Raw genomic sequence first — 27,263 nt, 5'->3', positions numbered from 1 at the left:
CGATCAGTTTGAAAGTTTGAAAAGGATGTTACCCGTGCCAGTAAAAGAAGAAGAAGTCGCATTTTTTTTTTCAAATTATTGATTTGTGGCGCGTATAGGTCGCACGCGGCGGCTGCAACTTCAGGACCACCGGCTCCTGCGCGCTCCGGGATGTTTGCGCCATAAATGACCGCTTCACGGAGGCTGGAGTGGAATGCACTCGACCAGGGACAGAAACGATGGTAAGGCTATGTGTTTTTGTTCATCATTCAGGCGTGCAGAGAGAAACACGTCGGAACAGAACAGCCAGAGGAGTTTGGCTGAGGGAACCGCTCTGTCGGCAGATTGTGGACCTGCAGAGAGCAGCCAGCACATGAAAGAGTTCAGAGATGTGTTGTTGTCCTCAGCTGAAGGATGGTTGAAGATGTTATCAATGTGTCTGTAGCGCACCTTATGAAATGTACCCTGCTGTGATTGGCTGAGCCAGCAAGTAGATTCATGTTTGGAGTTGTTATAAGATAATAATAATATCAACAGTCTGAAGTGTGGTGAGTCCCACATTTAAACAGACAGAGGCTAAAAAAAAGAGGTCAACACACATTAATGATCATCTGAAGCACAAATACTCCACAACAGGTGTAATTCACTAGATATAGGAAAGAAATAGTGTCACTGAATTTGATCAGGACACTGCATTCTGATGCACTTTTTGTTAAATTAGTGTAACTTCTCTTTACAGTCCGATAGCAACCAATTAGTTCAGCAGTTTTGCATTAAAACGAAGAATATGAATCATCTGTGGAAGCTATAAAACGCTAAAAACATCAGCCAATCCTCCGGGTGGACCCTGCGCGGAGTATTGGCTGGTTGTCACTCTCTTCCTGCTCTGCGCGCACCAGAGAGGTACGTGCATGATGGCCGAAGTCACAGACCGCAGCTCGTCTTCAGGTAATGCGCGTCCATGTGATTGGAGGCGTGGCTTCAGGGTGAGCTCCGAGAGAAAGGGGCGTGTGTTTACTTTCCAAATCTTTTCAAAATCTCCCACCCTACCTTTAAAACCGACAGCAGTCATTCAGCTACTCCACTGAACACCTTACTACATGTCCTTTGTTGATACTTGTCTGGTTGTCTCCATACCTCGGTTGGTTATATGTCCATCCAAATGCGTACAGAGCCAGTTTATCCTGCGTCTTGGAACTCAGCTCCACATGAGACCAGGCTAACGTTATGTAAAGAATAGCCAAAAAATTACAGCTGTCCAGATAACCCCGATGGTGGAACTGTGATGTTTTATGTTCAGAGACAGAGGAGGAGCCAAATGTAGACAAACAAAACCAACCAGAGGTGAGCTTTACTAACATAAAGCCAAACGCCAAACTCTGAAAGGCTAACAAAGAAAAACCACGAGAGAAATGAAACTATTAAAGTGTCAAACAAAAGGTAAACGAACAGAACTCCAACACAGACTGACAAGAACAAACAGGAGCAGAAGACCTAAATACAAAGATGCAGGTGAGAACAATGAGGGCGAGGCAGGCAACAGGGTCAGCAGACTTTCAAAGTAAACAGCCAAAATAAACCAGGCTAAATACAAATATACTAAAGGAACCAATAAAACCAACGATTTACATGAGAACTGAACCAAATGATCACAGGATGGTGACGGGAGCAGCCCACCAGAGCAGAGGTGTCCCCTCAGAGTCACTTCCTGCTTTTGCTTGCATGTTAATCATTGTTTTGTTGCTTTAGATAAAATCAATAAATGTGTGAATGCATAACCTGCATAAGCACATGCTCATCTCTTTATGCAAATATAAAAGTAAGATCAAGACAGATCACTGTCTGTGTGCAGCTAGACTCTGAGCAGAGCTCGGCTGGCACGTCAGAATCAGCGCGCTCCTATCATCCAACTGCTGATCAGCAGCGTCCCTATAGTTTCACGTTTCAAATTGGTTCCATATGCAGAGCAGACAGACTGCCGGGTTCAAACTGCCACATGGAAACCAGGAGAGGAAGCTCTCCATTCTGCTTTGTCTTCTCTGCAGATCATATAACAGTGCTCACGTTGGTTTATCTCACTGAGGTTTACACTTTACAACCATCACAACAGCCCTCTGCAGAACTCAGTGCTGCTGCTGCTGCTCTCCAGCTCTGCGGCCTCACATCGTCCAGCACGAAAAAAAAAACAAACAAAAACTCTGTATCGACAGCACAGTCCGTCATTGTGTGTTAAACACCAGGGACGGCTGCTCGCTGTGTCCACAGCTGTTCCACATCTGCATCTGTGTGGGAGACAGAAAGAAAGACACAATGATTGAGTCTGTGTCAGTTTAACACACACACACACACACACACACACTCACACACACACACACACTAATATGAATATGTACAAAGGTAAACATCATTTTAAACCATGAAATTTTAACCAGGCTCATTAAACCAAACTCTGCTGTAATTAACGATTTTGATGAGGAAGCACAAAACACCTAATACATGCAGATTTACTCACACACACATCTCTCTCTCTCTCACACACACACACACACACAGACACACACACACACACGGCCTGTTGCTTGATAAATAACATAGAAAACCTCAGTTTTCATCACCTGTAAATGTGCAGCGTCCTGCCAAACAGCCGTCGGAGGGAATAAAGCAGATTTACATCAAAGCTGTGACCCCCCTGAAAGCAGGAGTGCATGCACAGAGTTACACGTCAGCAGACTCACACAGTGTGTAGAGTGAGTTCACACGTACATGTGTAGCTGTAAATCAACTTCGGTTCACAGGGTTTATATATTTAGTGTTCACACCAACCTCATCCACACTCAGTCACACCTCTGATATAACAGGAGCCCAGTGTGCATCCGAGAAGCAGCCGAGGGCTGCAAACAAAACACTTTAACTACAAGACTTTAAATTCTACATAATGAAGGGTTTAAAGGCTTTGATGACGCGTGTCCACAAGGAGCAGGAGTTTAGGCTCTGGGTAGCAAGGAGCTGCTACCAAAATTCAATGAGAGCATCAAAATACTCAGCCAGCTGACGTCCACCGTCCCCCATATTTGTTTTTTCTTCTGATATCACATAAGTTTTGATGAGTCGTCTGGTGAAATGATTACTGCAAATGACAGCTGAGTCTCCCAGAGTGGCCAGATCATATGTGTGTGGAGACTGAAGCTCCGTTTTACTCTTATTTTATCTCACTGTGATCTAGGGCTGCAACAAACGAGCATTTTGATACTGGCTGATTATTTTTGCGATTATTCCAGTACTCGGATCACGTGTAAATGTCATAGTTTTCCCATAGATACGGCTGCAGCGTCATTGCTTCAGTCGCGACCACCTCCATGCCCGGCGCCAAAACTCTGTGTCTGTGTCCGACCTGCAAACGGCTCGCATGCATTTCGAACCCAGTGCCTCTTGCACCCAAAACGCTCATCATCCCGCTGCACCACGAGAGAATCATTCTCAATGACGTCACTAACAAGTCATCGAATACTAAATTAGTTGTCAATGCATTTTGCCCTCGAATATTACTCGAGTAATCGTTGCAGCCCTACTGCGATCAAATATTTCTTATAAATAAATAAATGGCCTCACACGCAATTAAAATACAACATAAAAGAAAGAAAACTGGCTGATGACGAGATGAAAGACAAACTGCGGCCAACACTAAACTGATGCACGGACAAACAGCGGCAGCCTCTGCGAGCTTCCTGCTGCACCCTCAGCTTGTGTCAACCACAGCTGACCAAAAACTCCTTCAGAAAGGGCTCCAGGTTTAAGGGCTCATTCTTGAATCGAAACCTTCACAGGTGTCACTTTTTACAGCGTGCAGAGCCACCTGTTTATTTGGTTTTACAAACAGCAGCAGCAGGAGGATGAAAAGAAGGAGAAAGGGCAGCATTCCTCACTTTTACAAGGCTCTCACTGCTCGGCTAAAGACTGAGGAGACGGGGGGGGGGGGGGGGGGGCCATGGCCGATGCAGACGCATCAGGCACTGTAAAGTGAGCGGTTATTTACGCTGAGCTGTTTTAACAAGTCCACTATGAAGACTTTCTGCTTCGCCACCCACTTTACTCCGGTTTACTCGAAAAAACAAGCCACGCTGCACATCATCATGAGTGCTACACCTCCACACGGGCAGCAGATGGCTGTGTGGACGGCGTCCCGCTCAGAGTTGCGACAGATTGAGTGGGAGGCAAAGCGCCTCTGAAGTCACTTTCACTGAGCTGAAATCTCTCCCATTGTTCTCTCAGTCCAGTTTCATCTCTCTACGAAGGCACCAGACAAACAACACAGACCAGCGGTGAGACAGCTTCTTCTTCCAAATGAGCATCTTTTCTTCACTGGTGCACTTGTTGCAGTAGATCGAGCAGACGCATGGCATCAATGAAATGACTCGGTGAGTCAGGCAGGATAATTGTCGGCAGCAGGGACGTTCATTCTCTGCAGTGAATCACATTCTGAACAGCACCGACAGAATAACCTTGATCTGTCTGACGGCTTATAAAGCAGCGTGTGGTCAGTGGCATATTTCAGTCTTATTTTATGACGTCCTGTCTGCTCCTGGATTTCATACCACAGCAACATGGTGGCTTGTTTTGAAATTTTCGAATCTGGCATCATTACAGATCAGTAATATTGATTTCTAACTTTATGGCTAGATTTTTACATGGCATCAAGTCACGCAAGACGCGAGATGCTGACTTTAAACAAATGAGCTGGACTCTGTGTCTCGTGATGCGATGCGTTTAAACAACAGGTCCGAGGCCTTTGAACTACATGCTGCCTCTGTGAGGATGGGTTGAAGGAGGACTCAACCACAGGCAGGACTCAGCATGTTAGGTAAAGTTTATTGTAACAAAAAAACAAAACACAACTCCAAAAACATACCAAACTAAAGTAAGAAAACCCAAGAAATAATCCAGAAACTTGCAGCAACTCAGAAGAAACGAAAAGGTGACAAGACGATCCGGCACAGACAAAGGGGAACAAGACACAGGTGAAACACATTAGGGCGGGGAAAACAATCACAAGAGCGGGAACACAGGGGAAGTAAAACACAGACAGGAAACAGGACAGAACCAAAGTAAATTCTCAAAGACAGCCAGAAGACAGACAGCCAGGACAACACAGGGAACACCAGGAAACCTGGTGAAACCTCTCAAAACAAGAGAATAAACAAACCATAACTAACTCATGACAGCCTCTTCCTCGGTTCATTCAGCCGCCTGTCCTGTGTGTGGACATGGGTCAGAACTTCTGCCCTGACAAAAGATATTAAAGACAAGACCGTTCACTCCTTCCTCCCACACACGAACCAAAATCCAGCAGTCAGGAGAAAGTGCTCTGCCTCAGTGTTACTGACTGGAGTGGCGTAATCATTACATGACTTTAGCAGGGGTAAATGGCAGACCGCGGTCCGCGTCCGGACCCAGAAGCTGTCCCATATGGACCCGAACTTACAGTCCAAACAGCAGGTTATTCTTTAAAACCTGGCGGGGCGGTTCTATTTTAACTGCTGCAGCTTTCATTTTCACTGTTACAGTTGCTGCCGGATGTCGTCCTTTCCTTGTGCAAATGGTTTTTTAAATGTCAGTTATCTCCCGGCTGCCACGCTGGCAGCAGCACCTTCCTCTTACAGCAGAATGGAATGTGCACTGAGGAGCAGGCTCCACCACATGTGCAGTCCTGCAGCCATATGGAGTGAGCTTTTTTTTCTTTTTGTGTGCCACAGTGTAATTACTTTCAGAGCTGTGATCTGATGTCTGAGCCTTCCTTCAGCACGCAGGGATGAAGAATAGAAAGAGCTGCTTTCTATACTCCTGTGCCAAAGCTGGGGAAGAATCAAGTCTCACAACAAAGAGTTTTAACAAAGCGTTCTCATCTCGAGGTGACAAATGTTTGGTGGCCGCCTGCAGTCAAAGGCAGGTGGAGAATCAAACGTGATATATTGTTATTATATATAAAAACCAAACAGAAAGGAAAAGGTAAATGATCCTCACATGAAGGCAGGGCCGGGTGTTTGGTGTCAAAAACAGTACTGATTGAAGGGGGGGGGGCTGTAATCAAACACATTACAAACACAGAATTCACACTGGCAGGTCACTGGAACCAATCTGAGCGTTCAGTGTGGAACAAAGTCTGATGAGTTTGACCTTGCAGCACTCAAAACGCTGCAAACTGTCACAAATTCAAACTCTGCTGTTATACTGGACTAATCATTGTCAAAAAACAGCGTGACACCTCCAGGGTGGAGGGGGGCGTTAGGGTCCAGTGTGCAGGGGAGCAGCAACGGTAGCTGCCTCACAGTCTGTCAGCAGCGGCGTTATAATGATGATATAATGCGTAAATGACTGAGGTGATTTTGTGTGTGTAAAAATACTAAACACTAAATCATTTGAATATTTTTGGAACTTTTGGAACTTATTATAAGCATTATTTGTTTGGCAAAAATGAAGCCAAAAGTTCTCTCTGGCCCTGTTCACACTGGAGTCATTCCAGCTAGTGTAGGATTGTATCAGTATAGTCTTTAAGCTGGATACGTTCAGACCAAATCACACAAGCCGCACTCAATCCGGCTTAATCCGGCTTGTTTGCGGTCCTCAAAACCGCTAGGTGGCGCCTCGTAATATACAGAGTCCATTCAGGCCGCAGTAGGACCGCGTGTGCGCATGCGTCGTGTGGTTTTTTTGTACCGTATCGCTAACTGGAAGTAGCATGGCTCTAACCGGAAGTATCACGTCGCTAGCCGGATTCACTAGCCACATTTGCGTTCACACCTGAGCCACATTTGAGCCAATCCGGCTAGATCCACCTCTCGTAGGTGGATCTAGCCAGATTGAAATCAAACTGGATACAGCCGGATTCGAGGTGTTCACACTCACACAAAAAAACATCTGGATACATCTGGATGTGGCCCTAATCCCGCTTTAGCCAGATTTATTTCCCCAGTGTGAACGGGGTATCTGTGCATGTTTATGTTGCCCTGTGATGGACTGGTGACCTGTCCAGGGTGGACCCCGCCTCTCTCCTGTAGATAGCTGGGATAGCCCCCCCTGACCCTGCTATGGGTCGGGGGAGGTTCAGATGAATGGATGAATGGATGGAAAACAAAAGAAAAAGTAAAAGAGTTGTTCTCCTGCTGACCCTTCCAAACAAACTGTACTTGTTCAGTCTTCTTCTAATGGTGCTGTCAAGGACATTAGCATTCATCATGCTCAGTGCGGCCTGTAGACTCTGACATGTAGATTTTTTACTGGGACGTCCACTCCTGGGAAGAGCAGTCTTGCATGCTTTCCACTTGTGATTAATCTTTCTAACTCCAAATAGCTTGGAAGTTACTTAAAACAAAACAAACAAAACCTCTGACCGTGACATGGTCGTGGTGGACTTTCCAGCTTAATCCTGGACTCTAGTTTAGGAAGAGGTGACCACAACTGAGAGTCACGCACTGCCAGTCAGTGAGGAGAGCGGTGTGGGCTGGTGGAGGTTTGGATGACCAACATTTTACAGGAAAGCTCTGGGTCACACTGTGCTGAAAACAAACTGCACGACCCCAGAAAGAAACAGGAAGGAGCTTTTCTCTGCTGCTGCAGCACCATCAGCATCACACTGACATATTGCCACAGATTAACAGATTTACCTGCTGACAGACAGATAGAGCCACATCTGTTGGTAATCTGGGAGGTATCCTGTCTTAACCAGTCATAATTAGAATCACTTAACCTTCCCCACAAAGGCAAAGCTGATCAATCCCACCTCAGATTTCACTCTTGTGTCTAGAGTAGAAGGTTGCTGACAGGATAAGCGGGGCGGTGGACCGCTCGCATTTCACTCCACAGGAAGATCAGCATTGGGTTTCTTTTTCAAAGAAGTTTTTTTTTAGATATACTCAAAGGCTGGAATGGAAACACATAAATCTATAAACCTGCGTGCTGCATATTATAGAAATATGAGGAAACACATGCAGGGTGGAGCTCACACTGTGTGCTTTCCAGTGCAGCTTCTTGCCCACATGTGTAACTGCCCACATGCATTATTTCCAGCTGTGTTCTTTCCTGTGTGTGTGTGTTTGTCATCATCAGTTCACATTACTTCAGCTATTCCACTGCTGTATGTGCCTCAGGCATGTCTGCCCTTGGGCTGACACTGTACACGCTGCAGCATCACTGCTTACGTGCTCCTTTTCCTCCCATTGCAGCATCTTTGACATGTTGTCAAGTCATCGTGGTCTCATGCGTCTTTGTGTTGTGCACAGATGAGTAGAAGCAGTGGGAAGCTGCGACAGCTGAGCTGAAATCATGTGTTTCTTTTAGTAAAAAATGATATTTTTGTTACTGCATGCATTATGGCCGGTTTACACTGTACGACTTTAGGCTGTCACAAACGAAAGACGAGCATCGCAGGGGAATCGTGGAGATATCGCTGGTCGAACTGTGAGGCAGGTTCCACGGCAGCCGCTGTCAGCGTCTGGTGACCAAAGATAACATGAGAGAAATGTCTAGCGGTGTCAGAATTTAGGATGACTGACTCACAGTGTGACAGCTGCTACGACCTGTCACCCCGCATCCACCTCCTCTTCCTCCTCGCATGTTAATGTACGTCGTAACCTGCGGTCGCCTGCGATTCAGTAAGTGGTCATCGTACAATCTGCACCCATCAAACTTGACGTCATAGATTCACGTCGCATAGTGTGTACACAGTGTAGAGAGGCCATTAAACTGGCTGCCAACCTCTGCCTGCTCCACTCCCATAAGTTCCATCTGTCCAGTCAGTTCCCGTTGTGTTCCCCCTCTCATTTGGTCTTTTGTATGTCTTCCTTTTTTCAGCTTGTGTCCTGCTTGTGTTTCTGATTTGGTCCAAATCTTTATAAGTTTGAGTCATTTGTCATTTGCTTCATTAGTCCAGTCTTTTTGGTCCTCACCTGTGCTGTGTCTCACACTGTGTTTTTAGACTTAGACGTGAGGGAACGTGCTGTGTCTGAGTGTGGCAAACACTCAGTAATTACCAGCAGGTTTTGTAATCTGATAAATTAGCAGCAGAATTGGCTGCAGCTGTTAAAACCATTAACGACCACTAAGGTTTGACCAAAGCCATCATTATGTTCATTTAGCATTAGCTTGCTGACTGCAACTCAGTCTGCAACACTGCCCCATTAAAGGTTACACACTATGGCTGTCGACAATGTCAGCATAGCTTAGCATTGGTAAGAATGAATAAAATTGCTGAATGCAGCAAAGAACTCCACAACTTTCATGGGTACTTTTAACTTCCAGACATCACAGCAGTTGCTTCAGTCATGTTTTAAGTTGCTTTAGTTTCCCTGGAGAGGACTGGCTGTATGTTTCCCACACAGAGCCAGATGCATTGTCTCTTATTGACTAAATGTTTTTTTCCCCAAGCAGCGTGAGGCTTTAATAAAAATCCTGATTAAAAACACAGAAAAGGAAAATGTCAGAATATTTTTCATTGACTGAGGTATAAAAGGTGATCAAACTGATTTATTGGGAGGAAAACAGGCTTAAATGTAGGGCTTGTGTATTGTAAGAACCTGGCGATACAATACATATCACGATACACATGTCACGATACAATACGATATACGATATATCCCGATACTGTAACAAAGACGATATATTGCGATTATATGTGTGTGTGTGTGTGTGTGTATATATGTATACACACCTCTCATATCCCGTTGTCGGTGTCAGCCATGTTCAGTGTCAACATTGAGCTGTGTAACAACAACTGCGAGACTAGAGAATAAACAGCTATCGCGTGGTGGCTTAAGCAGAGCTGCTTAAAGAGACAGTGTGCACCACAAAAGTAAGACGCTGAAATTAATGTTTGCTCATAAATAATTAATAAAAAAAATTCGATTTGGCCACAACTTAAATCGATTCCAGTATCCCCAAATAAAATATCGCGATATATCACAGAATCGATTTTTTCTTACACCCCAACTTAACTGAGAGAACCGTCCAAACTCAAACCATGATAGACACCAGAATATCTTATAGATAATATAAACAGTAGATTGTTATATGCAGGGGGAAAAAAGATGCTTGGGGTCATTTAGGAATGATGTCTTTCCATATTTTGTCCAGCAGAGGGCGCTCAAATTGTTTCGTCTCTACACTGTCGGCAACAGCTTCAACAAAAAATCGAAGACAGCGTCTGCTCCTGCTGTGTTCCCATTGTTGTATATGTGGGGAGAATAGAATGGTATCAGGCTGGGAGCTCTCAGCTCATTTATTTTTAATCTTTCATGTGTTGTCATCATCCTCAGATGCATCAGAGAATGAACGGAGCAGTCGTTGAATGCGATCGAGGTCTCTCTACATCACTTTGCTTTTGTTGCGTTGATTCTGCACGCCTTTCATCTTCCTTCCATCCTTCCTCGCGTGTATGGGTCTGTGCGAGAGAAAGAAAGGATCTGACCGCTTTCATTAAGGTCCGCTGTCGACAGCGGAGACACACACACACACTCTCACACACACACGCCTTCCATCTCTTTCTTTCAAGATGTTTTGAAGCTGCTTGTCCCTGCCTGTTCTATTAATCTCTCTTTTCCATCAGTCTCTTTTCAACAACCATATTTGTATTTCAATTGTTAATGAGCACAATGAAATCTGGATCATGCATTGGATTTTAATCAGAGCAGTCCCAAGCTGATCCTAAGGATTGGCATCAGGGCCCATCCAGGCATACGCTACATTATCAGCTAAAGTAAAAGCTGATTGTAATCCACTGTCTGTCTGCAATTAATGATGAGTAACAGACAGCCGCATTCTTACTTAGGACTGAGGAGAATGTACAGAGGCCATTGAAACAACCAGCATGAGTCCACGTGGACGAGTATAAGAATGTAGTACCCTCTGCAGCCTCTAGGGGGCCAGATATGTTGCTTACAGACACTGCCATGCTGCTCTCTTGAAATCTGTTTAAGAAATTCATAGATCAATGCTATGCAATGTGACAATTCGATTAATACATGTTTAAATATCGAATATCGAGCATGCTGCTGGACTGATACGGGAGCGGGTCTCAGACCAAAAGATGGCCGCCGCTAATGTGACACTCGTAGGATTTAAAAAGGCTGCCAGGTGAACTCCACCTTGTACGACACAGAGAGCAAATTGAGAGAAATGACACGCCGTCCTGTAAAGGTCCTGATGATCAGTCACATGATTGTGTTCAGTCTTTGTCAGACAGTCGCAGTGCAAACTGAACGTCGTAGATGCTGAAGTGTTTTTCTGCCCCGCTAACACACACACACACACACTGCATGTTGGCTGTGAGGGAATGGATGATGCCCATTAACACATGCATGATGTCTCTCTCTCGGGGGATTGAGTGTCTCTCAGATTGAATTAAACCAAATGTGTGTTAACTGATTATTCTCACAGTCTGTGAATCCTCTTTGATCCAGTTGCAGAGATATTCTTCGCTTCAGCAGGGATTGTGCGCACGTTTATGAGCGGATGTTATGTGTGTGTGTGTGTTTGCATGCTGATAATTGAAGCCGGCGCAGACAGAGTCCTCCTGACCTCATAAATTTCAAACATAATTCCAGCTTTGATGGCTCAATTAAACCAATCTCAAATAGCAGCTTGGTGGTGTGTACTGTGTAACGTCAGCTCGCTGCCTGAATCCCTGAACACCTCAAAAGCTCCAGGATGCATGGAGATGACTTCAGGCCTTTATAAAACCTCCTGACTTTTGGTCCAGCACTACCATGATATTAGTCGTATCTCAAGCTCCAGTTTATTTAACAGCACCACTGAGCTAACCGCAGCTAATGTAGCTCATTTTTAGTCATTTAATGCGGACATTTAGCTCTAAACACAGAAGCTAACACCTAATTATCCAAAACCGATGGTAGCAGAGACACCCAGACCTTCTAGTCTCAGGTAAACTCCTGCAGGGCCACCTGCTCCTTGTAGGGCCTCCTACGTCTGAGCTGAAGATCCACAGAAGACCCCTGAAGAAAAGGATGAAATTGATCATGTAGCCTATTCAGAACAGGGAAACTGGGACACCTGGAGCCAGGCTTTTTAGGGGGGTAGAGTTAGCACCTGCTGGCCTGGATGCCAACAGAGTCAAGCTCAGTGGAAACTGTGGAGGATGTATATGGGTCCACCACCCTCAGGGTCTGAAAACAGGCAGGATTCTGCGACTATCCCTGGCTTTGGCGTTGGAAGTAGGCTCTTATATAAACATATTTTTGATTAAAATTGCATTACATCATGTTCTGATGTCACACTGATGGAACAGCACTGCTTTCTGCAGGATTAGTATCTGAATTAGGCCTCATTTATAGGTCTGACCGTCTTTTTCTCCCTCGTGTCTCAGCAGTGGGAAAACACACCCCACCTCTGACAGGCACATGCACCGAGTCCACCCTCCTGTTAGGACATGATTAAGTGTATTTGTTCTCGCTGTGTAACACTAACTACAGCACAGATGGTTAGCTAATGCACTCCCAACCTGATGGCCAGCTTCCAGTTGTTGATGTGAAGACCTCCATCTGCTACGTTTAAGTTGTGTTAACACTGACTTTCTGCCAGTTCTGGACGCAGCACATTCGTTTCTGTCAGGAGCTTTCTCCCGCTGTTGATCATCCTGTCTCTTTAAACAGAGCGATAAAAGAAGCCTTGGCATAATGAGACAGTTTCATGCCTCCCTCCCCTCTCTCTGTCCTCTCCTGAGCCTCAGCTGGTTGGCTGCAGCACCTGTTGCATGTCTGGACCTAATACTTGCATACCTCCCCTGCAGCCCTCAGCTGGGAGAGAAGAAAGGAAGGGATATTAAAAAGAAGAGCTGTCAGATACTCAGGCACCTGGCCTGTCAAAACAGGCAGGAGGTTATTAGGAGAAGACATGTGTGTGTGTGGAGTGACTGGTCTTGGGCTGATGTCAGTGTGAGCGGAGCTAGACAAAGACTAAGGAACAGACACAAATAACCTGTCAGGAAAAAGAAAAGTTGCAGAGATAACAAGAGGAAAGTATCTTTAGCTCGGCAGTAATCGTGCCATTTTTCTTTTTCAAAGAACAACTAAAGTGATGTAGACTCCGTGTTTAAGAATAGTTTTAAACATTGAGTCCTGTGTGTGTGTGTGTGTGTGTGTGTGTGTGTGTGTGTGTGTGCACCTCCCCTCCACTCTGACTCTGGTGTTTGTACAGTGTGGTTTGTCTGTGTTTTCTTTCAAAGTATTTATTCTGCAGGTCAAAGTGCATGGCAGCACAGTGACAACAACAAAGACACACAGAGTATGACCAACCACATCCTATAAAACACACACTGCTCTCTCTCTCTCTCTCTCTCTCTCTCCTGTGGTGGGTCAGTGTGTCTGTGTGTATTATAGAAAACAACAACATTCTCTTGTTGACACTTTCACGCTAAGCCACCATAAGCTGCACATGCCCTGATGCTAATTAGCGATGTTTAGCCAAAAAGAGGAGGATGGATGATAAACACCCGCAATGGACTGTTACATGCAGTGTGTGTGTGTGTTTATTTGTTTTAGTTATGAATACCAATACTAACTTTCACAGAACAGCAAACAAACTGTCAGTGAGGATGACACACAAAATAAAAGGCTGAGCAGAAACCAGCACCACACACACACACACACACACACACACACACACTAACAGGCTAATATCAGCAGAGCAGTGTTGTGCTTGGCTGCTGACGTTACTGCATTTGACCATTGTCCTTACACTGCTTCTCTCACTTATACAAGTTTGGTCAAAACAGCTGGCATGAGGCTTTTAGGTGCACATCTATACAAGGTGTTACAGTATGTGTGCCGGTAAGTGCAAAGACAAATCCAAATTTCAGTAGTTATTCATCAGCATCAAGAAAACATGAAGAAATATGATTAAATATTAGTTAATATTTCTAATATTAAAGATCTCACTATTTACTATATAGCTGTTATTTAATGTACCAAAACGGGAGTTACTACTGTACACATCTGGAAAACAACAAACCTCCATTCATTATTATAAATACACTTTTTGGACCTCAGTAGTAGTAAAGAAAAAAACACATTACATTTAAGGAGCAGCAGCATTAGTGAGTCTTTGTTGACTATTTGATGGTGTAAGGGTTCGTTTTTATAACCACCCTCATACATGACTACATGATGTGAAGGTGGTGAAAGGACTTGAGACTGGACTGAGGCTGAGACAGGCAAGCTGGCAGATTTGCTGTAAAAATCCAACCCAGTGGCATGAAATATATAAAAAAGGCGTTTAGAGGACAGCAGAGGCTGCCGGTCCTCTCAGCAATGATCTCATTTATTTAGCCTAATTCACCAGAGTCTCTTAGCAGCACCCTCAATCAATACAGACTGATTGTGTAGCTGTTCCACTTTCCCATTAAATACAGTGTTTGTGCAGGAGTTAAATATGTATTTGACACATGTAGAAGCCTGTGACTGTGTGTGTGTGTGTGTGTCAGGCTCCTTTCAGCACAGGCAGCCTGGTTCAGGGCCTTCTAGTCCAGGAGAAGAATAATGGGATCCTTTCACAGCCGGAGGGATCTGGGAATGTTGTAACGGCTCCCAGATGAGGAAGACGTCTCGAGGGCCTGAAACATTCCTTCACCCGAATGAAGGAAAAGAGAGGATGGTGGAAAGGAGAGAGAGAGAGAGAGAGGAGAGAGGATGGAGAGGTGGCAGTTATCTGGGTCACCCCTGCAGACGTTCACCTATGGCTGTGGGGCGGTCAGATAGAGCTGGCAGTGTTTGGTTGTCAGTCAGGCATGATTCCAGTGGGAATGAAAGGAAGTTTCTGGGATCGGCTGTTCGTGTTTATCTTTCCATTAGCAGGCCACCCTGTCTGCAGCAGAGCTGACAGCGTTTCTACAACTATTTTTTTTTTTATTAGTGGTGGCTTTTCTTCAAGTGTTGCCATGGAGACCTGTGATGCCTGAAAAGTCAGACAATAAATCATTTAAATGCTCCACAGTATTGTAGTTTTATTATATGAATGGATTTGCTGCCTCTTTTTTAAAAGGAGTCTGTAGTAAATAAAGAGGCAGCTCAGTAAAATCACTTTTATAGAGCCTTCACGCAGAACACAGTGAGGCAGTGATTGGGGCTGTGACAGCGTGTTGCGTGAAATATGGCTCCCCCCCCCCCCCCCCCCACCACCACCACCTCCTCGCACGCACTAAGGCAGCACTGAATTACAGGCGCGCCACAATCGTATTGGTCTCAGCTGGATAAGTCCAATTCTGCTGTAAGCTACTGGAAACAGGACGCCGGCTGACACGCGCTTTATACTCAGCTGCTGCTCACATATTCAGATTTGGATGCTTTATAGCTCGGGTTGTGTTACCAATGTTTCATTCTCCATTTCCATTTTGGGTAATAAAACGGTGACTCTGAGGTCACACGTTGCTGCTGAACAGAACATAACAACGTGCCAAATATCACAATTTGTTTTCCCCCTCGCAGAGTGTGAATCACCAGCCGTGAGATATCAGTGCAGCCTGTGTGAAACCCCACCGGAGTCTCAGCGCTCCATTCTGCTAACTGCAAATGCTATCTTGAAATTTATGACGTCTCCAAATCTTAATCATGCTTCTGTCTGTTATTTTCCTGCAGGCCTGGCGAGTGTGGTCAAAACTCTGCTGCGGTCACAAGTGGATCCTCCTTCTCTCGCCGCTCTTCCTCCTCATCTTCACCATCACCGTGATGACGATCACTCTGCCCGTCCCTCTGCCGCCCGCCGTCATTGACCGGCGGTCGTCCCGGGCTCTGAGCTCGGCGGGGGACTTCAGACCCAGGGTTGCAGAGCCCCCTCCAGCTGCCGGAGCCTTCCATCATGCGCTCGCTCACATCCACAGCGGCGCCTGGGCAACCGGCAGAAAAGAGACGTCTAAACATTCAGCAGCGCCTTCTAAAGCCTTCAGGGACGCTGCTGGCGATGACAAAAACAGCATCAAAGAGAGGAGTCACGCTGACATACGGAGAAATAAACACAAAGGCTTCGCCTCCAAAAGAAAAGAAATGGCAGGCGCCAGACAGCCGGCCAACCCTCACCATCACCCAGAGTTTATTGTCAACAACTCAGAGCCAAAGCATAGAATTAGGCCCAGCAACCACAGAGCTGTGGTAAAGCACGCTGCACAGACGTACATTCATCTTGAAAGGAGTAAATCCACAGCAGCATACATCCCACCTCCAGCAGATACCATAATAAGGGACAGAAGAGCTGCAGACCGACAGACGGGCAGATGGAGAGACAGACATGCAAACAGAACCGCAGACAGACAGAGTGCAACGCTACCAGAACCTCACCAAGCTTTGGAAAAACTCAGACAGGCAACAAAGCACTCTGGGAAATCTGACAATAAAGAGCAGCAGGCTGTGGAAAAACCACACGGGGATCTCAAAACACACCATAAACCCTCTCGGGATCCTCCTGTAGTGAAGAAGAGGAGTCTTGGGTCGCTGGACCATAAAGGGGCTTCGTCCAAACCCGAGGCAGACAAAACGAAGGACGGCAGCAGCTGGTGTCTGAGATTTAAAGAGCAGGACTTCCCAGATAACGGCGACCGCAGGAGGATCAGGATCAGCACAGATCAGCTGCCCTGGCTCAGCAGGGATGACATCAGGAAGATGGAGCTCCTCGCCGGGGGTGAGGTGGTCAGCAAGGCCCGAGTGCCTGCGCACGGACAAGTGCTCCAAGTGGCCCTGGATCCACCGGTCTACCAGCAGGTACCAGAGAGCCACACCGAGCGCTGCACGCAGGGCCGCTGCTGCCTGATCAAACGCACTGACGACTGGTTCGAGGTGTTTGCCTTCCACCTGGACCGAGTCCTGGGCCTCAACAGAAGTCTCCCTGCAGTCCTCAGGACGTTCCACAGCGACATCCTGCCGTACCGTTACACCAGCGGCAGCCCGAGACCCGCAGTGTGGTGGGACCCGGATATTCGGCATCTGGCTGATGGAGACAACGACCAGAACTCTGTGCCGCTCAGCTGGGTCCAGTACCAGAAGCTGCTGCAGGCCCGCTGTGGGAGCAGAACAGACCTAAGGTCAGCTCCCTGTGTGGGAGTCCAGCACTCAGAGTGGGGGAGACTGGCTCTTTTTGACTTCCTATTACAGGTGAGACACACACACAGGTAGCATAATCTTTTAATTATTGTAGAGGAACAGGTAACACAAAGCTGCTGCCAGCCGGATAACGACAGTCAGTCAGAGAGCTGCACAGAAATATAATGAATTGTTTCGCTCTTGTTGCTGCGCACACTGTGTCCCTCACAGTTTAACACATCATATCTGACTTTACAACAGTGAGGGTTGCCTCATAAAGCAGGCTACACATTACTGGATTACTAGAAGGCATGCACTGATGCTACTAACCCACCAGAACACTCCCGTCTGACTGAAAAACAACCGCCAACATGGCTGCCTGCAGTGGGGAATCTCTGAAAAGACAATTATCTGCTTTGAAAGGCAGCTGGACTTTACAGTGATAATCAAAACCATGAACACTGACATCTGAAATTAGATTTTCTTGATATTTATATGGATCTGATATTGGCGTCAGGAAAACACAGGAAACATCATTGCTCTATTTTTGAGACACATTATTCTTTCACACCACATTCACACAGTGGCAGTGGTAAGCTACCAGTGGTAGCCACAGCTAGAGACATGGCTGCCAAGGTGCGCCTACGGCCTCTCCGACCACCACCGATTCATTCATACGCATTCACACACCAGTGAGTGCACTGGAGGCAATGTGGGTAAAGTGCCTTGCCCAAGGACACACAACAATGACTAGGGAGGAGCTGGGGTCGAGTGTATATTTAAATGGGAGCAGTCTGATGGTTGAATAAAAGTAGATGCAACTCAACCACTCAGATCTTTTTGTATAGATCGTCGATGCAGATTCACAAAGACCGAGTCTGATTCCTGGAGGGAATCTGCTGACTCGAAAAACAAACTAACAAAAGGCATCACAGGACTTAAAAAACAACACGGCACAGGTGAGAGCAGGGAAGGCAATCACAAAGGAGGGAAAACAGCAGGAAGTAAAACAGACAAGGACGCACAAAGAAACACGACTTTCAAAATAAAACAGTAAACAATTAAAACAGAGCAAAATAAACCAGGAAAATATTCATATGAATGGTTTGTTGATGATGAGAATAATGAATGGATGTAGGTTATATGACTTTTAACAGAGCTCAACTAGACATGTGTGTCCAGAAAATCCAGCCTTGCTCCCACTATATATTAGTGTGTTTGTGTTCGAGTGGAGCTCGTTTATCAGGTGTCAGCTGCTAATGATCCTGCCGAGCTGTTGTTTCCACTAAACACACAGCAGATGGTGAAAAAGGCAGCGTATTAAAAACACAGACAGACAGAGATATCCTGCTGGCCTTGCAGCGGCAGTGCACCAAACAGCCTCAGGGTGGTGCAGAGGTTGATCTGATCGCCCACACACCTGTGAAGGTGAAGGTAAACAGGCACGCCTGAGGAGACCTTAGCCAGCCTGTCCATTCCATGTGAATGCCACAGCAGTAGAACACATAGAAGAAGCGTGTGAGATAGTCCGCATGGTAAATATTCACTGATTCATGTGTGATGGGGTTCACAAGTTAAAGAAATAAAGTATGTCTGGCAGAGCCGGCTCACCGAAGCTGAATCTCTGAATAACTGGTGTCACAGCAGTGGTCCAGGCTTTGTGCTTCAGCCTCTGTGCACGTGTCCAGGAGGATCAAGAGATATGGAGAATATATAAACATCATCATGGTAAAGGAGCGATAGAGCTGCAGCAAATAAAAGCAGAGAGGCTAAATAAAAGGACAATAGTGTTGATTGTTGTTAATTCATGGACTCACTGTTGTGTTAGTGTTATACTCCGTTCACACTGGGGAAAAAAATCTGGCTAAAGTGGGATTCGGGCCTATCCAGATGTTTTTTTTCTGCAGTATCCAGTTTGATTTCAATCGGCTCAAATGTGGCTCAGGTGTGAACGCAAATGTGGCTAGCGAATCCGGCTAGTGACATGCTACTTCCGGTCAGCGACACACTACTTCCGGTTAGCGATGTGCTACTTCCTGTTCACGGGGCGTGACACGGGACAAAAAAACGCACGGCGCATGCACACACGCGTTCCTACCGTGGCCTGAACGGACTCTGTATATTACGAGGTGCCACCTAGTGGTTTGGAGGACAGCAAACACGCTGGATGAAGCCGGATTGAGTGCGGACACAAGTGTGTGCTAGCCAGATTTGAAAATAGGTCTGAACGCATCCAGCTTAAAGGCTGTCTGGGCTCAATCCTACTCTAGCTGGAATGACTTTCTCCATTGTGTCACACTGTCACACTGGAGAAAGTTGAAGTTGATTGAAATCAAACTGGATACAGCCGGATTCGAGGTGTTCACACTCAGAAAAAAAACACATCTGGATTGATCAGGATGCGGCCGAATCCTGCTTAAGCCACATTTTTTCCCCCAGTGTGAACGGGGTATTAATGTACACTCTCCCTCTCCCTCTCTCTCTCTCTCTCTCTGGGAGGTCTGAGCACACCCTGGTACAGCTCCTGGTAGCATGATTAGATTGGCTGTGAGCGGTGGTGCTGTGTTAAATTAGGCAGTCAGTGAAAAAGCAACACCTTTTATGGCTGAAACTCTGAACATAACCTGCTGACTCTGACTCTGACTCAGGCCCAGCAGACCTGCTAACCTGCTAGTCTCACTCCACTGGACATATAAAGGGTCTGCTCCCAGGTCCTCAACATTTAGCACTAATAGGATTCTCAGCCACCGTTTCTGGGTTCCTGTCATCACAGTGTGTCGTCTATATTTATGTTTGTTTGCTCATGACTCAGAGGGTTACATTAGTTATGTGTGGGTATGTTTACATGCACGCTACAAAGCACCGACTACAAATACTGTGAGAAAAGCAACCGTCTGTCTCTAATCCTGTTTACACCGCAGGAAGCATTGTTGTCATCCCGAGGAAATGCTGTTAAGGTTTTTGACGGCTTTTGATGGAGCTCAGGATGCAAATGATTTCTCTGTGTAACTGTGGATGATTGTGTGCTGGTAGGAAGTGCACACAGTCTGTGTGCCTTGTTTGTTAGATCCTGGTGCCTCAGTGTTTGAAGATTAATTAATACACAGCTGAGACGCAATGGGAACATATTTCCCCGCGGCCTGTGGTAATCAATTCAATTTCATTTTTAACTTTGAAAACTTCAAGCTTATTTGAGGTCTTTATTTTAAATAGAAATCTTTTAGTGCAACTTTAAACTCATGTTTTAAACATATTCATTTCTTCGTCGTCCTCATGAGAAGCGGTTTCATCATGGTGGTTTTTGTGGCTGCACTTCTGGCTACTTGACCTTCATATCCTAATATAATGATGGACTTGTCTGTTTACTTAGTTGAGTGGCTCTTAACATAATGTGGGTTTGAATAGGAAACCTCACAGCATACAGTCCCTTATTTTGTAGACATGAATGTCTTGGACCTGCAGAGAGTGATGCACAGCAGCAAAGAGGCCGTTATTACTGTCAACATGGCGACCACTGAGCTCCGTGGTAGTCTGAGGCAACAAGACAGGCAAATATGAGGGCTGTTGGACAAACTGAAATCCACATTCCTGGATGGCAGCCATCAACGCTGTGGACTTAAGGGCTGGAGCGTTGTCCTGGTGGGAAGAGCAGCTTGTCTCTTTTAACCAGTTCACACTGGGGAAATCAATCCGGCTAGAGCGGGATTCTTGTGTGAACACCGCGAATCTGGATATATCCAGCTTGATTTCAATCCACCTCTCAGAGGTGGATCTAGCCGTATCGGCACAAATGTGGCTCAGGTCTGAACCCAAATGCAGCTAGCGAATCCGGCTAGCGACGTGATACTTCCGGTTAGCAATGTGATACTTCCGGTTCACAGGGACAGTGTCCGGGTCACATAAAAAAGCCGTATGTAAACAACCATCGAACTATGAGAGCTTTGCCCTGAGTTTATTTTCCTACAAAGGAATAAACTGCTTTTTAAAACCGGAAAAAACGAAGGAACGAGCGACACGAGACAAAAAAAAAAACGCACAACGCATGCTCACACGCGGTCCTAACGCAGCCTGAACGATCTCTGTATATTACGAGGCGCCACCTAGTGGTTTGGAGGGCCGCAAACAAGCCAGATTAAGCCGGATTGAGTGCGGACACGCGTGTGTGATATGTGCCAGAAATAGGTCTGAACGTATCCAGCTTGAAGACTATCCAGATACAATCCTACTCCAGCTGGATTTACTTTCTCCAGTGTGAACAGGGCTGTTGAAACCTGGAGTATAGAGGCTGTGTGTGTTTGTTCCCAGGCTCTCTCTGTCAGGTTTAAATTCGCTTTCCCCCGTCCTGTAAGACACCTGTGCACTGTCCAACACTTCACAGTTATTTTCACATGTTACAGTTCACCTTCAGCTGAGTGGGTCCTGACACACTCCACTCCACACTGCAGAGGTTTCACCCTGCTGCTGATTTTACAACCTCCAGCAGTAATTTGGACTTGCTTTGTTCTGTCTGCAAGATGGAATGTGTATCTAACACCCATCTACAGTGTGTGTGAGTGGGGGGGCGGTGTATGAATAACCCATGAGGCAGCTCACTCCCCTCTCAGTGCCAGAAGTCAATCCCTGTAACAGGGCCAAGCTCTAATAGCCTCCTATTGATCTGCTGAGAGCCGATGAGAGCGCCTCTGAACACTTGTTCCTACCTGCTCCCTTAACACCTCCCCTGGCTCTGATAGCAGGGAACCAAACACCAAAGGCGCAGAAGAAGAAGTGTGAAGGACACACGCTCATTCACACACACACACACACACAGTGGCTGTGGAGGACGCCCTGGGGAGAAGAGGGGAACTAAGGATAAGGTGACAATTTAAAAAAAAAAGGAATGAAATGTACACTGTGCCTGGCAGAGCGTTCCTGCTACAGCTGCAGGGATAAATCGACCAACACTCAGTATGCTCAGCATGTCTGTGATTATATTCTGAAATCATTTAACAGTATGAAGTCAGTAACTCAAGTTTGAATCCCCAACAGCAGCAGAGTTGCTTTCTTTAAAATGGGGCAGCTGTTCTTCTGTTAAACAGCTGTGAGAAGCCACTTCGTAATATGCACAGTGTAGGAACAATTATGTGTGATCTCGCACTTTACTCTGTCATAAGAAGCAGAAACATGACCTCTGGAGACGACTCACTACTCCACTGGGTTGATGTAAACACACCAGCCACCACTGAGAGCTGCAACAATGAATTCTGAATGACATGCATTCATACACAAGTGGTTTGATGACACCATTTTTTTCTAGTGTTGTCCTGGTCATTAAGGGAGTCTCATCCCACAGAAATTCCTAAAACTGTTTAACCTATCAAGTAGGTTCAAGTATGCTACTTAAACAATGTACTGTACATGGGCCCACAGTCAGCAGCTTGCTAGTTAGCATGATAACTCACCTCATCTCACCTAATCTAATCTAATCTAATCTAATCTAATCTAATCTAATCTAATCTAATCTAATCTAATTTTATGTCATCCCACCTCATCTCATTTTATCTCATCTCACCTCACCTGATCTCATCTCATCTCATCTAATCTAATCTAATTTTATCTCACCTCATCTGATCTAATCTAATCTCATCTCATCTCATCTCATCTCATCTCATCTCATCTCATCTCATCTCATCTCATCTCACCTCATCTAATCTAATGTAATCTAATGTAATCTAATGTAATCTAATCTCATTTTATCTTGTCTCATTTCATCATGTTCTTAAGATGTTGCTGGACAAAATAAAAATGGGAAGCTCTCTAACATAGGCCAGCTGTTATCACTGTTAGCTAAAATGGATGTACTATCGTTATGCCATTTATAGCTTAAATATCTTCTATTTGTTGTTACACAACACAACCTCATCCTTTTACATGAAACAGTGTTTCTAGTGTGATTCAGTGACACAAATAGTCCACTTATTTCATGACATCGTTTCATGCACATATACTCAACTCAGCCATTTCACAGTATAAAGTTGCAGAAGTGCTTCATGACTGTCGTGACCATCAGTCCACTTGCACTTAGTGGTAGCCATTAAAAATACAACCGGTTAAGGTTAGGTGTTAAAACACAGGGTACAGTTGTAGGTTGTGTCATCTTTGGTAGAGTATCTTCTGTATTAACATGTAGGAGGCTCAGTTAAGAGCTGAGCCAGTGGTATGAAAGTAGAGGAGAAAGCAGCACCTACACAAAGTCACATTCCATCAGAATGAAAACTTAAAAAAAAAGATGATGGCAGTACATGCTGCCCACACCGAGAAATTCAAAGAAGCACTGAGAAAGAAAGTTAAACAGATGCAGGAGAGAGTGTGTGATGAGGTGAAATAAGGTTTTAAAGAGTTGCATTGACCTGCAGATCACACAGTGAGTATGGAGATGCTCAGATAGAAATGTGTTTTCAGTAAATCAGACTCCCCAGATGCACTTTACAGTTTGTTCCACTTTAATTTAATGTTGACTCTGACCGCAGCAGAGCCCCGCATGTTGTCTTTCCCTGAGGCTTGCTGGTGTTCAGTGGCAGTGTAAGTCAATATTGGCTCAGGCTCCACTAGGCTGCTGCTGGACTCAGCTCAAAATCAGTGTATTCCAGTGTGGGAGTGAAATGTGGTAGCAGGGTGAGAAGTCTCCACACAAGTGAGAAGATATAGCTTTACTCACGCACACAAACACCTCGCACAGACACACACACACCGTTGACCTGAGGGCACCGGGGTTGCTTGAGCCACGCAAAAGTGCGCTGATGCACACAAAACTCCTATACTGTGTGTACACAAACCCCGACAAACAACCAAACCCTGCAGTTGACCTGAGGGCAGAACTCATCGAGGTTGTGTCAGTTTGTTTGTCAAGTTGTCAGTCTCTCACTTTAACACCAGGGAGTGAATCACGCGGCTCACATACTGACAACACTCTCTTTTTGTTACCAGCTGCAGAGTGGAAGCACTTTCTGCACAACTTGATCATTTACTGTATAGTGTTCTTTACAGCAGGCGTCTATATTCATAATTTATCTGGCAACAGTAGGAGGACGCTTAGGAAGCCATCTTGGGACCAGAGTCTGTGCAGCAGAGGTGGAGAGGTGAAGCTGCACTGACACCGTTCCACCCGAGATGTTTTTGGTACTTTTAGTCTTTATTCGGGTCCATGTCCCATCCATTAATACGGAGGAGGTGGGGTTAATGACCTGTACTGCAGTCAGCCACCAGGGGGGAATCCAGATGTTATGGCCTCTCTTTTGTGGAGCTGTCATGCAGTCCATCTTTTTACAATCAGTGCCCAATATTAGGACAATGGTATGTGGACAGTCAGCTACCAGCTGTGTTTGCTGGCCTCCATTTTGGACAAGGAACCAGAACAGTGATCCAGGTCAGGACAGGCAGGTTCTTCCACACCAGACTAGGAAGATCATGGAAGCTTCACAGGAAGCCAACAGAAACACAACAGTTATTATCTAAATGCTTATTATCAACTAAAAACTCTTGAAATAGGAACATTTTTTACTGCCTTTTCTTCTGGTTTGTCCATAGAGTGCCAGAATAAATTGATTAAATAATCATAGACACTCAACCAGTAATGCAAACACTCATCAGTTGCTTAATCAATCTGCAGCATTAATGAACACAAAACCTGCAGGGCCCAGTGTATATATACAAATATATGTGTGTGTTTGTGCAGGTAAACGACCGCCTGGACAGGTACTGCTGCGGCTTCACACCTGATCCAGCAGAACTCTGTGTGGAGAACCTGCTACATGCCAAGTGTGCCAACACCAAGGACCTGCTGCTGGTCCACATCCTGGTACAGTACAGATTTATATCCTGAGTCCATATGAAGCCTGTGGAGTGTTTGCTCTGATCTGAATTACCTCGGGTCAGACGGCATGTTTTCTGCTCTGTGCTGTGATTGATCCATTGCTAGTTTTTCTCCTGCCATGCCAAATTGATGTTTAATAACAAAATTCCACATGTCTGTTTCCTGCTGTCCTCAGATCATTATTTCTGTGATGAAGATCGAATTCCCCTCTGCTGCTCCTGTTGTCGTTGTTTTCTTGTAGCACAGCGTTTTGTTGTTGCTAACATTCTTCCATAGCAACGCACGAGAACTGATCTATATTTACATGACTGGAGTATTAAACTAGGATTTCCATGCAGTGAGCGAGCTGCCGGGCTGGCAGATGTTGCTCTTCAGGAACTGATTACATTGTGTTGCATGTGATTTATATTGTTAGCACCAATATGCTCAGACACTGCTGCAGGGAGAGTGTAATGAAATCTCACTGTGTTTTGTATAGCCACACAGACGTGTGTATATGTGTGTGTGTGTATGTCCTCAGGTGAGGAAGGCAGATCCCTCCAGACTGGTCTTCATAGACAACGCAGGCAGACCGCACCAACCCACCGACAACCTCAACTTCAGGCTAATTGAGGGCATCGACGAGTGAGTACAGATCGCCATGTCAGAGCAGAACAATGCAAATTTGTGTTTTTTTTTCTCTATTTTTTTCCACTCCAGATGAAATCTCAACAAATTACACAGCCCCGACTCCAAAACTCATTTTGGTTCACAGCAGGCAGGAACACTGGTGTGAGGAAATGTTTGTGGAGGAAAATAAAACACATCTAACAACATATTTCCCCGGTGAACAGCTTTCAAATCAGCAGCAACGAAAAAACGTCCCGTGGAAGCGTATTAGGCTTTACGAACAATGTCTGTGTGATTATTTTAGTGTGCTTTTAATTAGCCTGCTATTCAATGTGCTGAATGAATCAGGGCTGATAGAAACTACCCCTCTGTCTGTCACTAAACTGCTCCACAAAATGACCCTAAATATCTGAACAAGGCCTGGAAAGGGAAAGTCCATCACTGGCTATTTTCCAGATGAAACAACCCATTTAGCAACATGCTAACTGCTAGCATTCAAAGATCTGCAGCAGCTAGCTTTTCACACATGTTCCTACTGTTCTTAGGTTTCCAGAGAAAGCTGTGTCTGTGCTGCACTCAGGCTGCCTGGAAGACCTCCTCCTGCACTCCCTTTACACAGACAGGGAATTCTGGGAAGTCCGTGGCGGCGCCAGCGGTCTCCGGCCTCTCATCCAGACGGTGCAGCGCAGAGCGGACATTCTCCTGCAGCACATCAGGGACAAAACACTGCGGCTCGAGAGGGACCTGTGACCGAGCTGGACAAAAAAAAAAAATGATCCCAGGGTGATGAGCTCCCGCAGTGAAACATAATAGATCATTCTGGAAAAGCACTTCCGATGTTTGTTTTATGTTTGTGTCTAAAAGGATATAAAACAATATCACACATCCATCGTGAGGGACAAGCCAACATGGAAGCACTTTGAAATGCAATACCACAGACGGCCACTAGGTGCTGCATCTACAAACGTGTTAAAATGCAGTTCACCTCATAGCCTCTAGGGGCTGGCTCCAAAAGTGAGTCAATCCCCATGGACCTTCAAGGTTAAATAGGCAACTTCACAGCGGGTGTGACCGCTTTGAGTGACAGATGGCTGCACCCGTGCTCCATCTCGATGCGGACTGTGACGTCACAGAAGCTTCATCCACAGGTATATACTTTCTATGACTGCAACACATCATGTTTGTGATGACACCAGTCATCAACAAGTCGCATTTCTACTCCCCACCTCTCTGTTTTACACAATCAGGGGGTGTTTCAGTGGACAGCTTGGATGTAGGGCTCCATATCCTTTGAATTAAGATTTGTTTTTCATAGCATACACTGAACAGAACAAGGCTGCACAAACACAAAGAGATGCCTAAATTGAACATTAATGAGGATTTTAAAATTGCCAAATCTGTATACACCCATACACCTTTTGTTCTGGCACCTGCAACCAATCAGACCTGCACATTAGCTGCATGGTCTGCTGTTATATCAGCAGCCTGTGCATCACTGAGACCCCGTTTACACATACATATTTTGAAAAACGTTTGTGTTTTTCATTTACACATAAACTGAGTTTTCGCCTCTGAAAACAAATCTTTCTAAAAACTCCGGCAAAAGTGGAGACTATAAGAAGAACGTCATATTCGCGTTTCAATGTGAACTGACAAAAACGGAGTTTGCGGCAGTCTGCGCGTCAGTTGGTGAGACCTCTTTTTGTGTAGTACGGCTGCCAGAAGTCTGAAGGCTGCTGTAGTCCAAATAATAA

At 45.5% G+C, this 27,263-nt stretch overlaps 1 protein-coding gene across 1 annotated transcript; it reads left to right on the top strand.

The window, feature by feature from the left end:
• On the top strand, positions 1 to 27,224 carry gask1a (golgi associated kinase 1A). The gene is made up of 5 exons (XM_028425818.1): positions 1 to 221; positions 15,615 to 17,120; positions 24,763 to 24,885; positions 25,421 to 25,524; positions 26,055 to 27,224. The coding sequence occupies exons 1-5, from the start codon at positions 219 to 221 to the stop codon at positions 26,257 to 26,259; spliced, it is 1,941 nt and encodes a 646-aa protein (XP_028281619.1). The 5' UTR covers positions 1 to 218; the 3' UTR covers positions 26,260 to 27,224.
• The last annotated feature ends 39 nt before the right edge of the window (positions 27,225 to 27,263 follow it).

Source organism: Parambassis ranga, chromosome 16, assembly GCF_900634625.1.
Source record: "Parambassis ranga chromosome 16, fParRan2.1, whole genome shotgun sequence".
Taxonomy (NCBI): Eukaryota; Metazoa; Chordata; class Actinopteri; family Ambassidae; genus Parambassis; species Parambassis ranga.
The sequence above is the reverse complement of the archived record's forward strand: the minus strand, read 5'-3'. Positions and strand labels throughout refer to the sequence as shown.

Excerpts from the sequence above, each read along its gene's own strand:
- gask1a (XM_028425818.1), top strand. Across the intron at positions 17,121-24,762 it reads TTTTTGACTTCCTATTACAG|GTAAACGACCGCCTGGACAG; the intron begins GTGAGACACACA and ends GTGTTTGTGCAG. Across the intron at positions 24,886-25,420 it reads TGCTGCTGGTCCACATCCTG|GTGAGGAAGGCAGATCCCTC; the intron begins GTACAGTACAGA and ends GTATGTCCTCAG.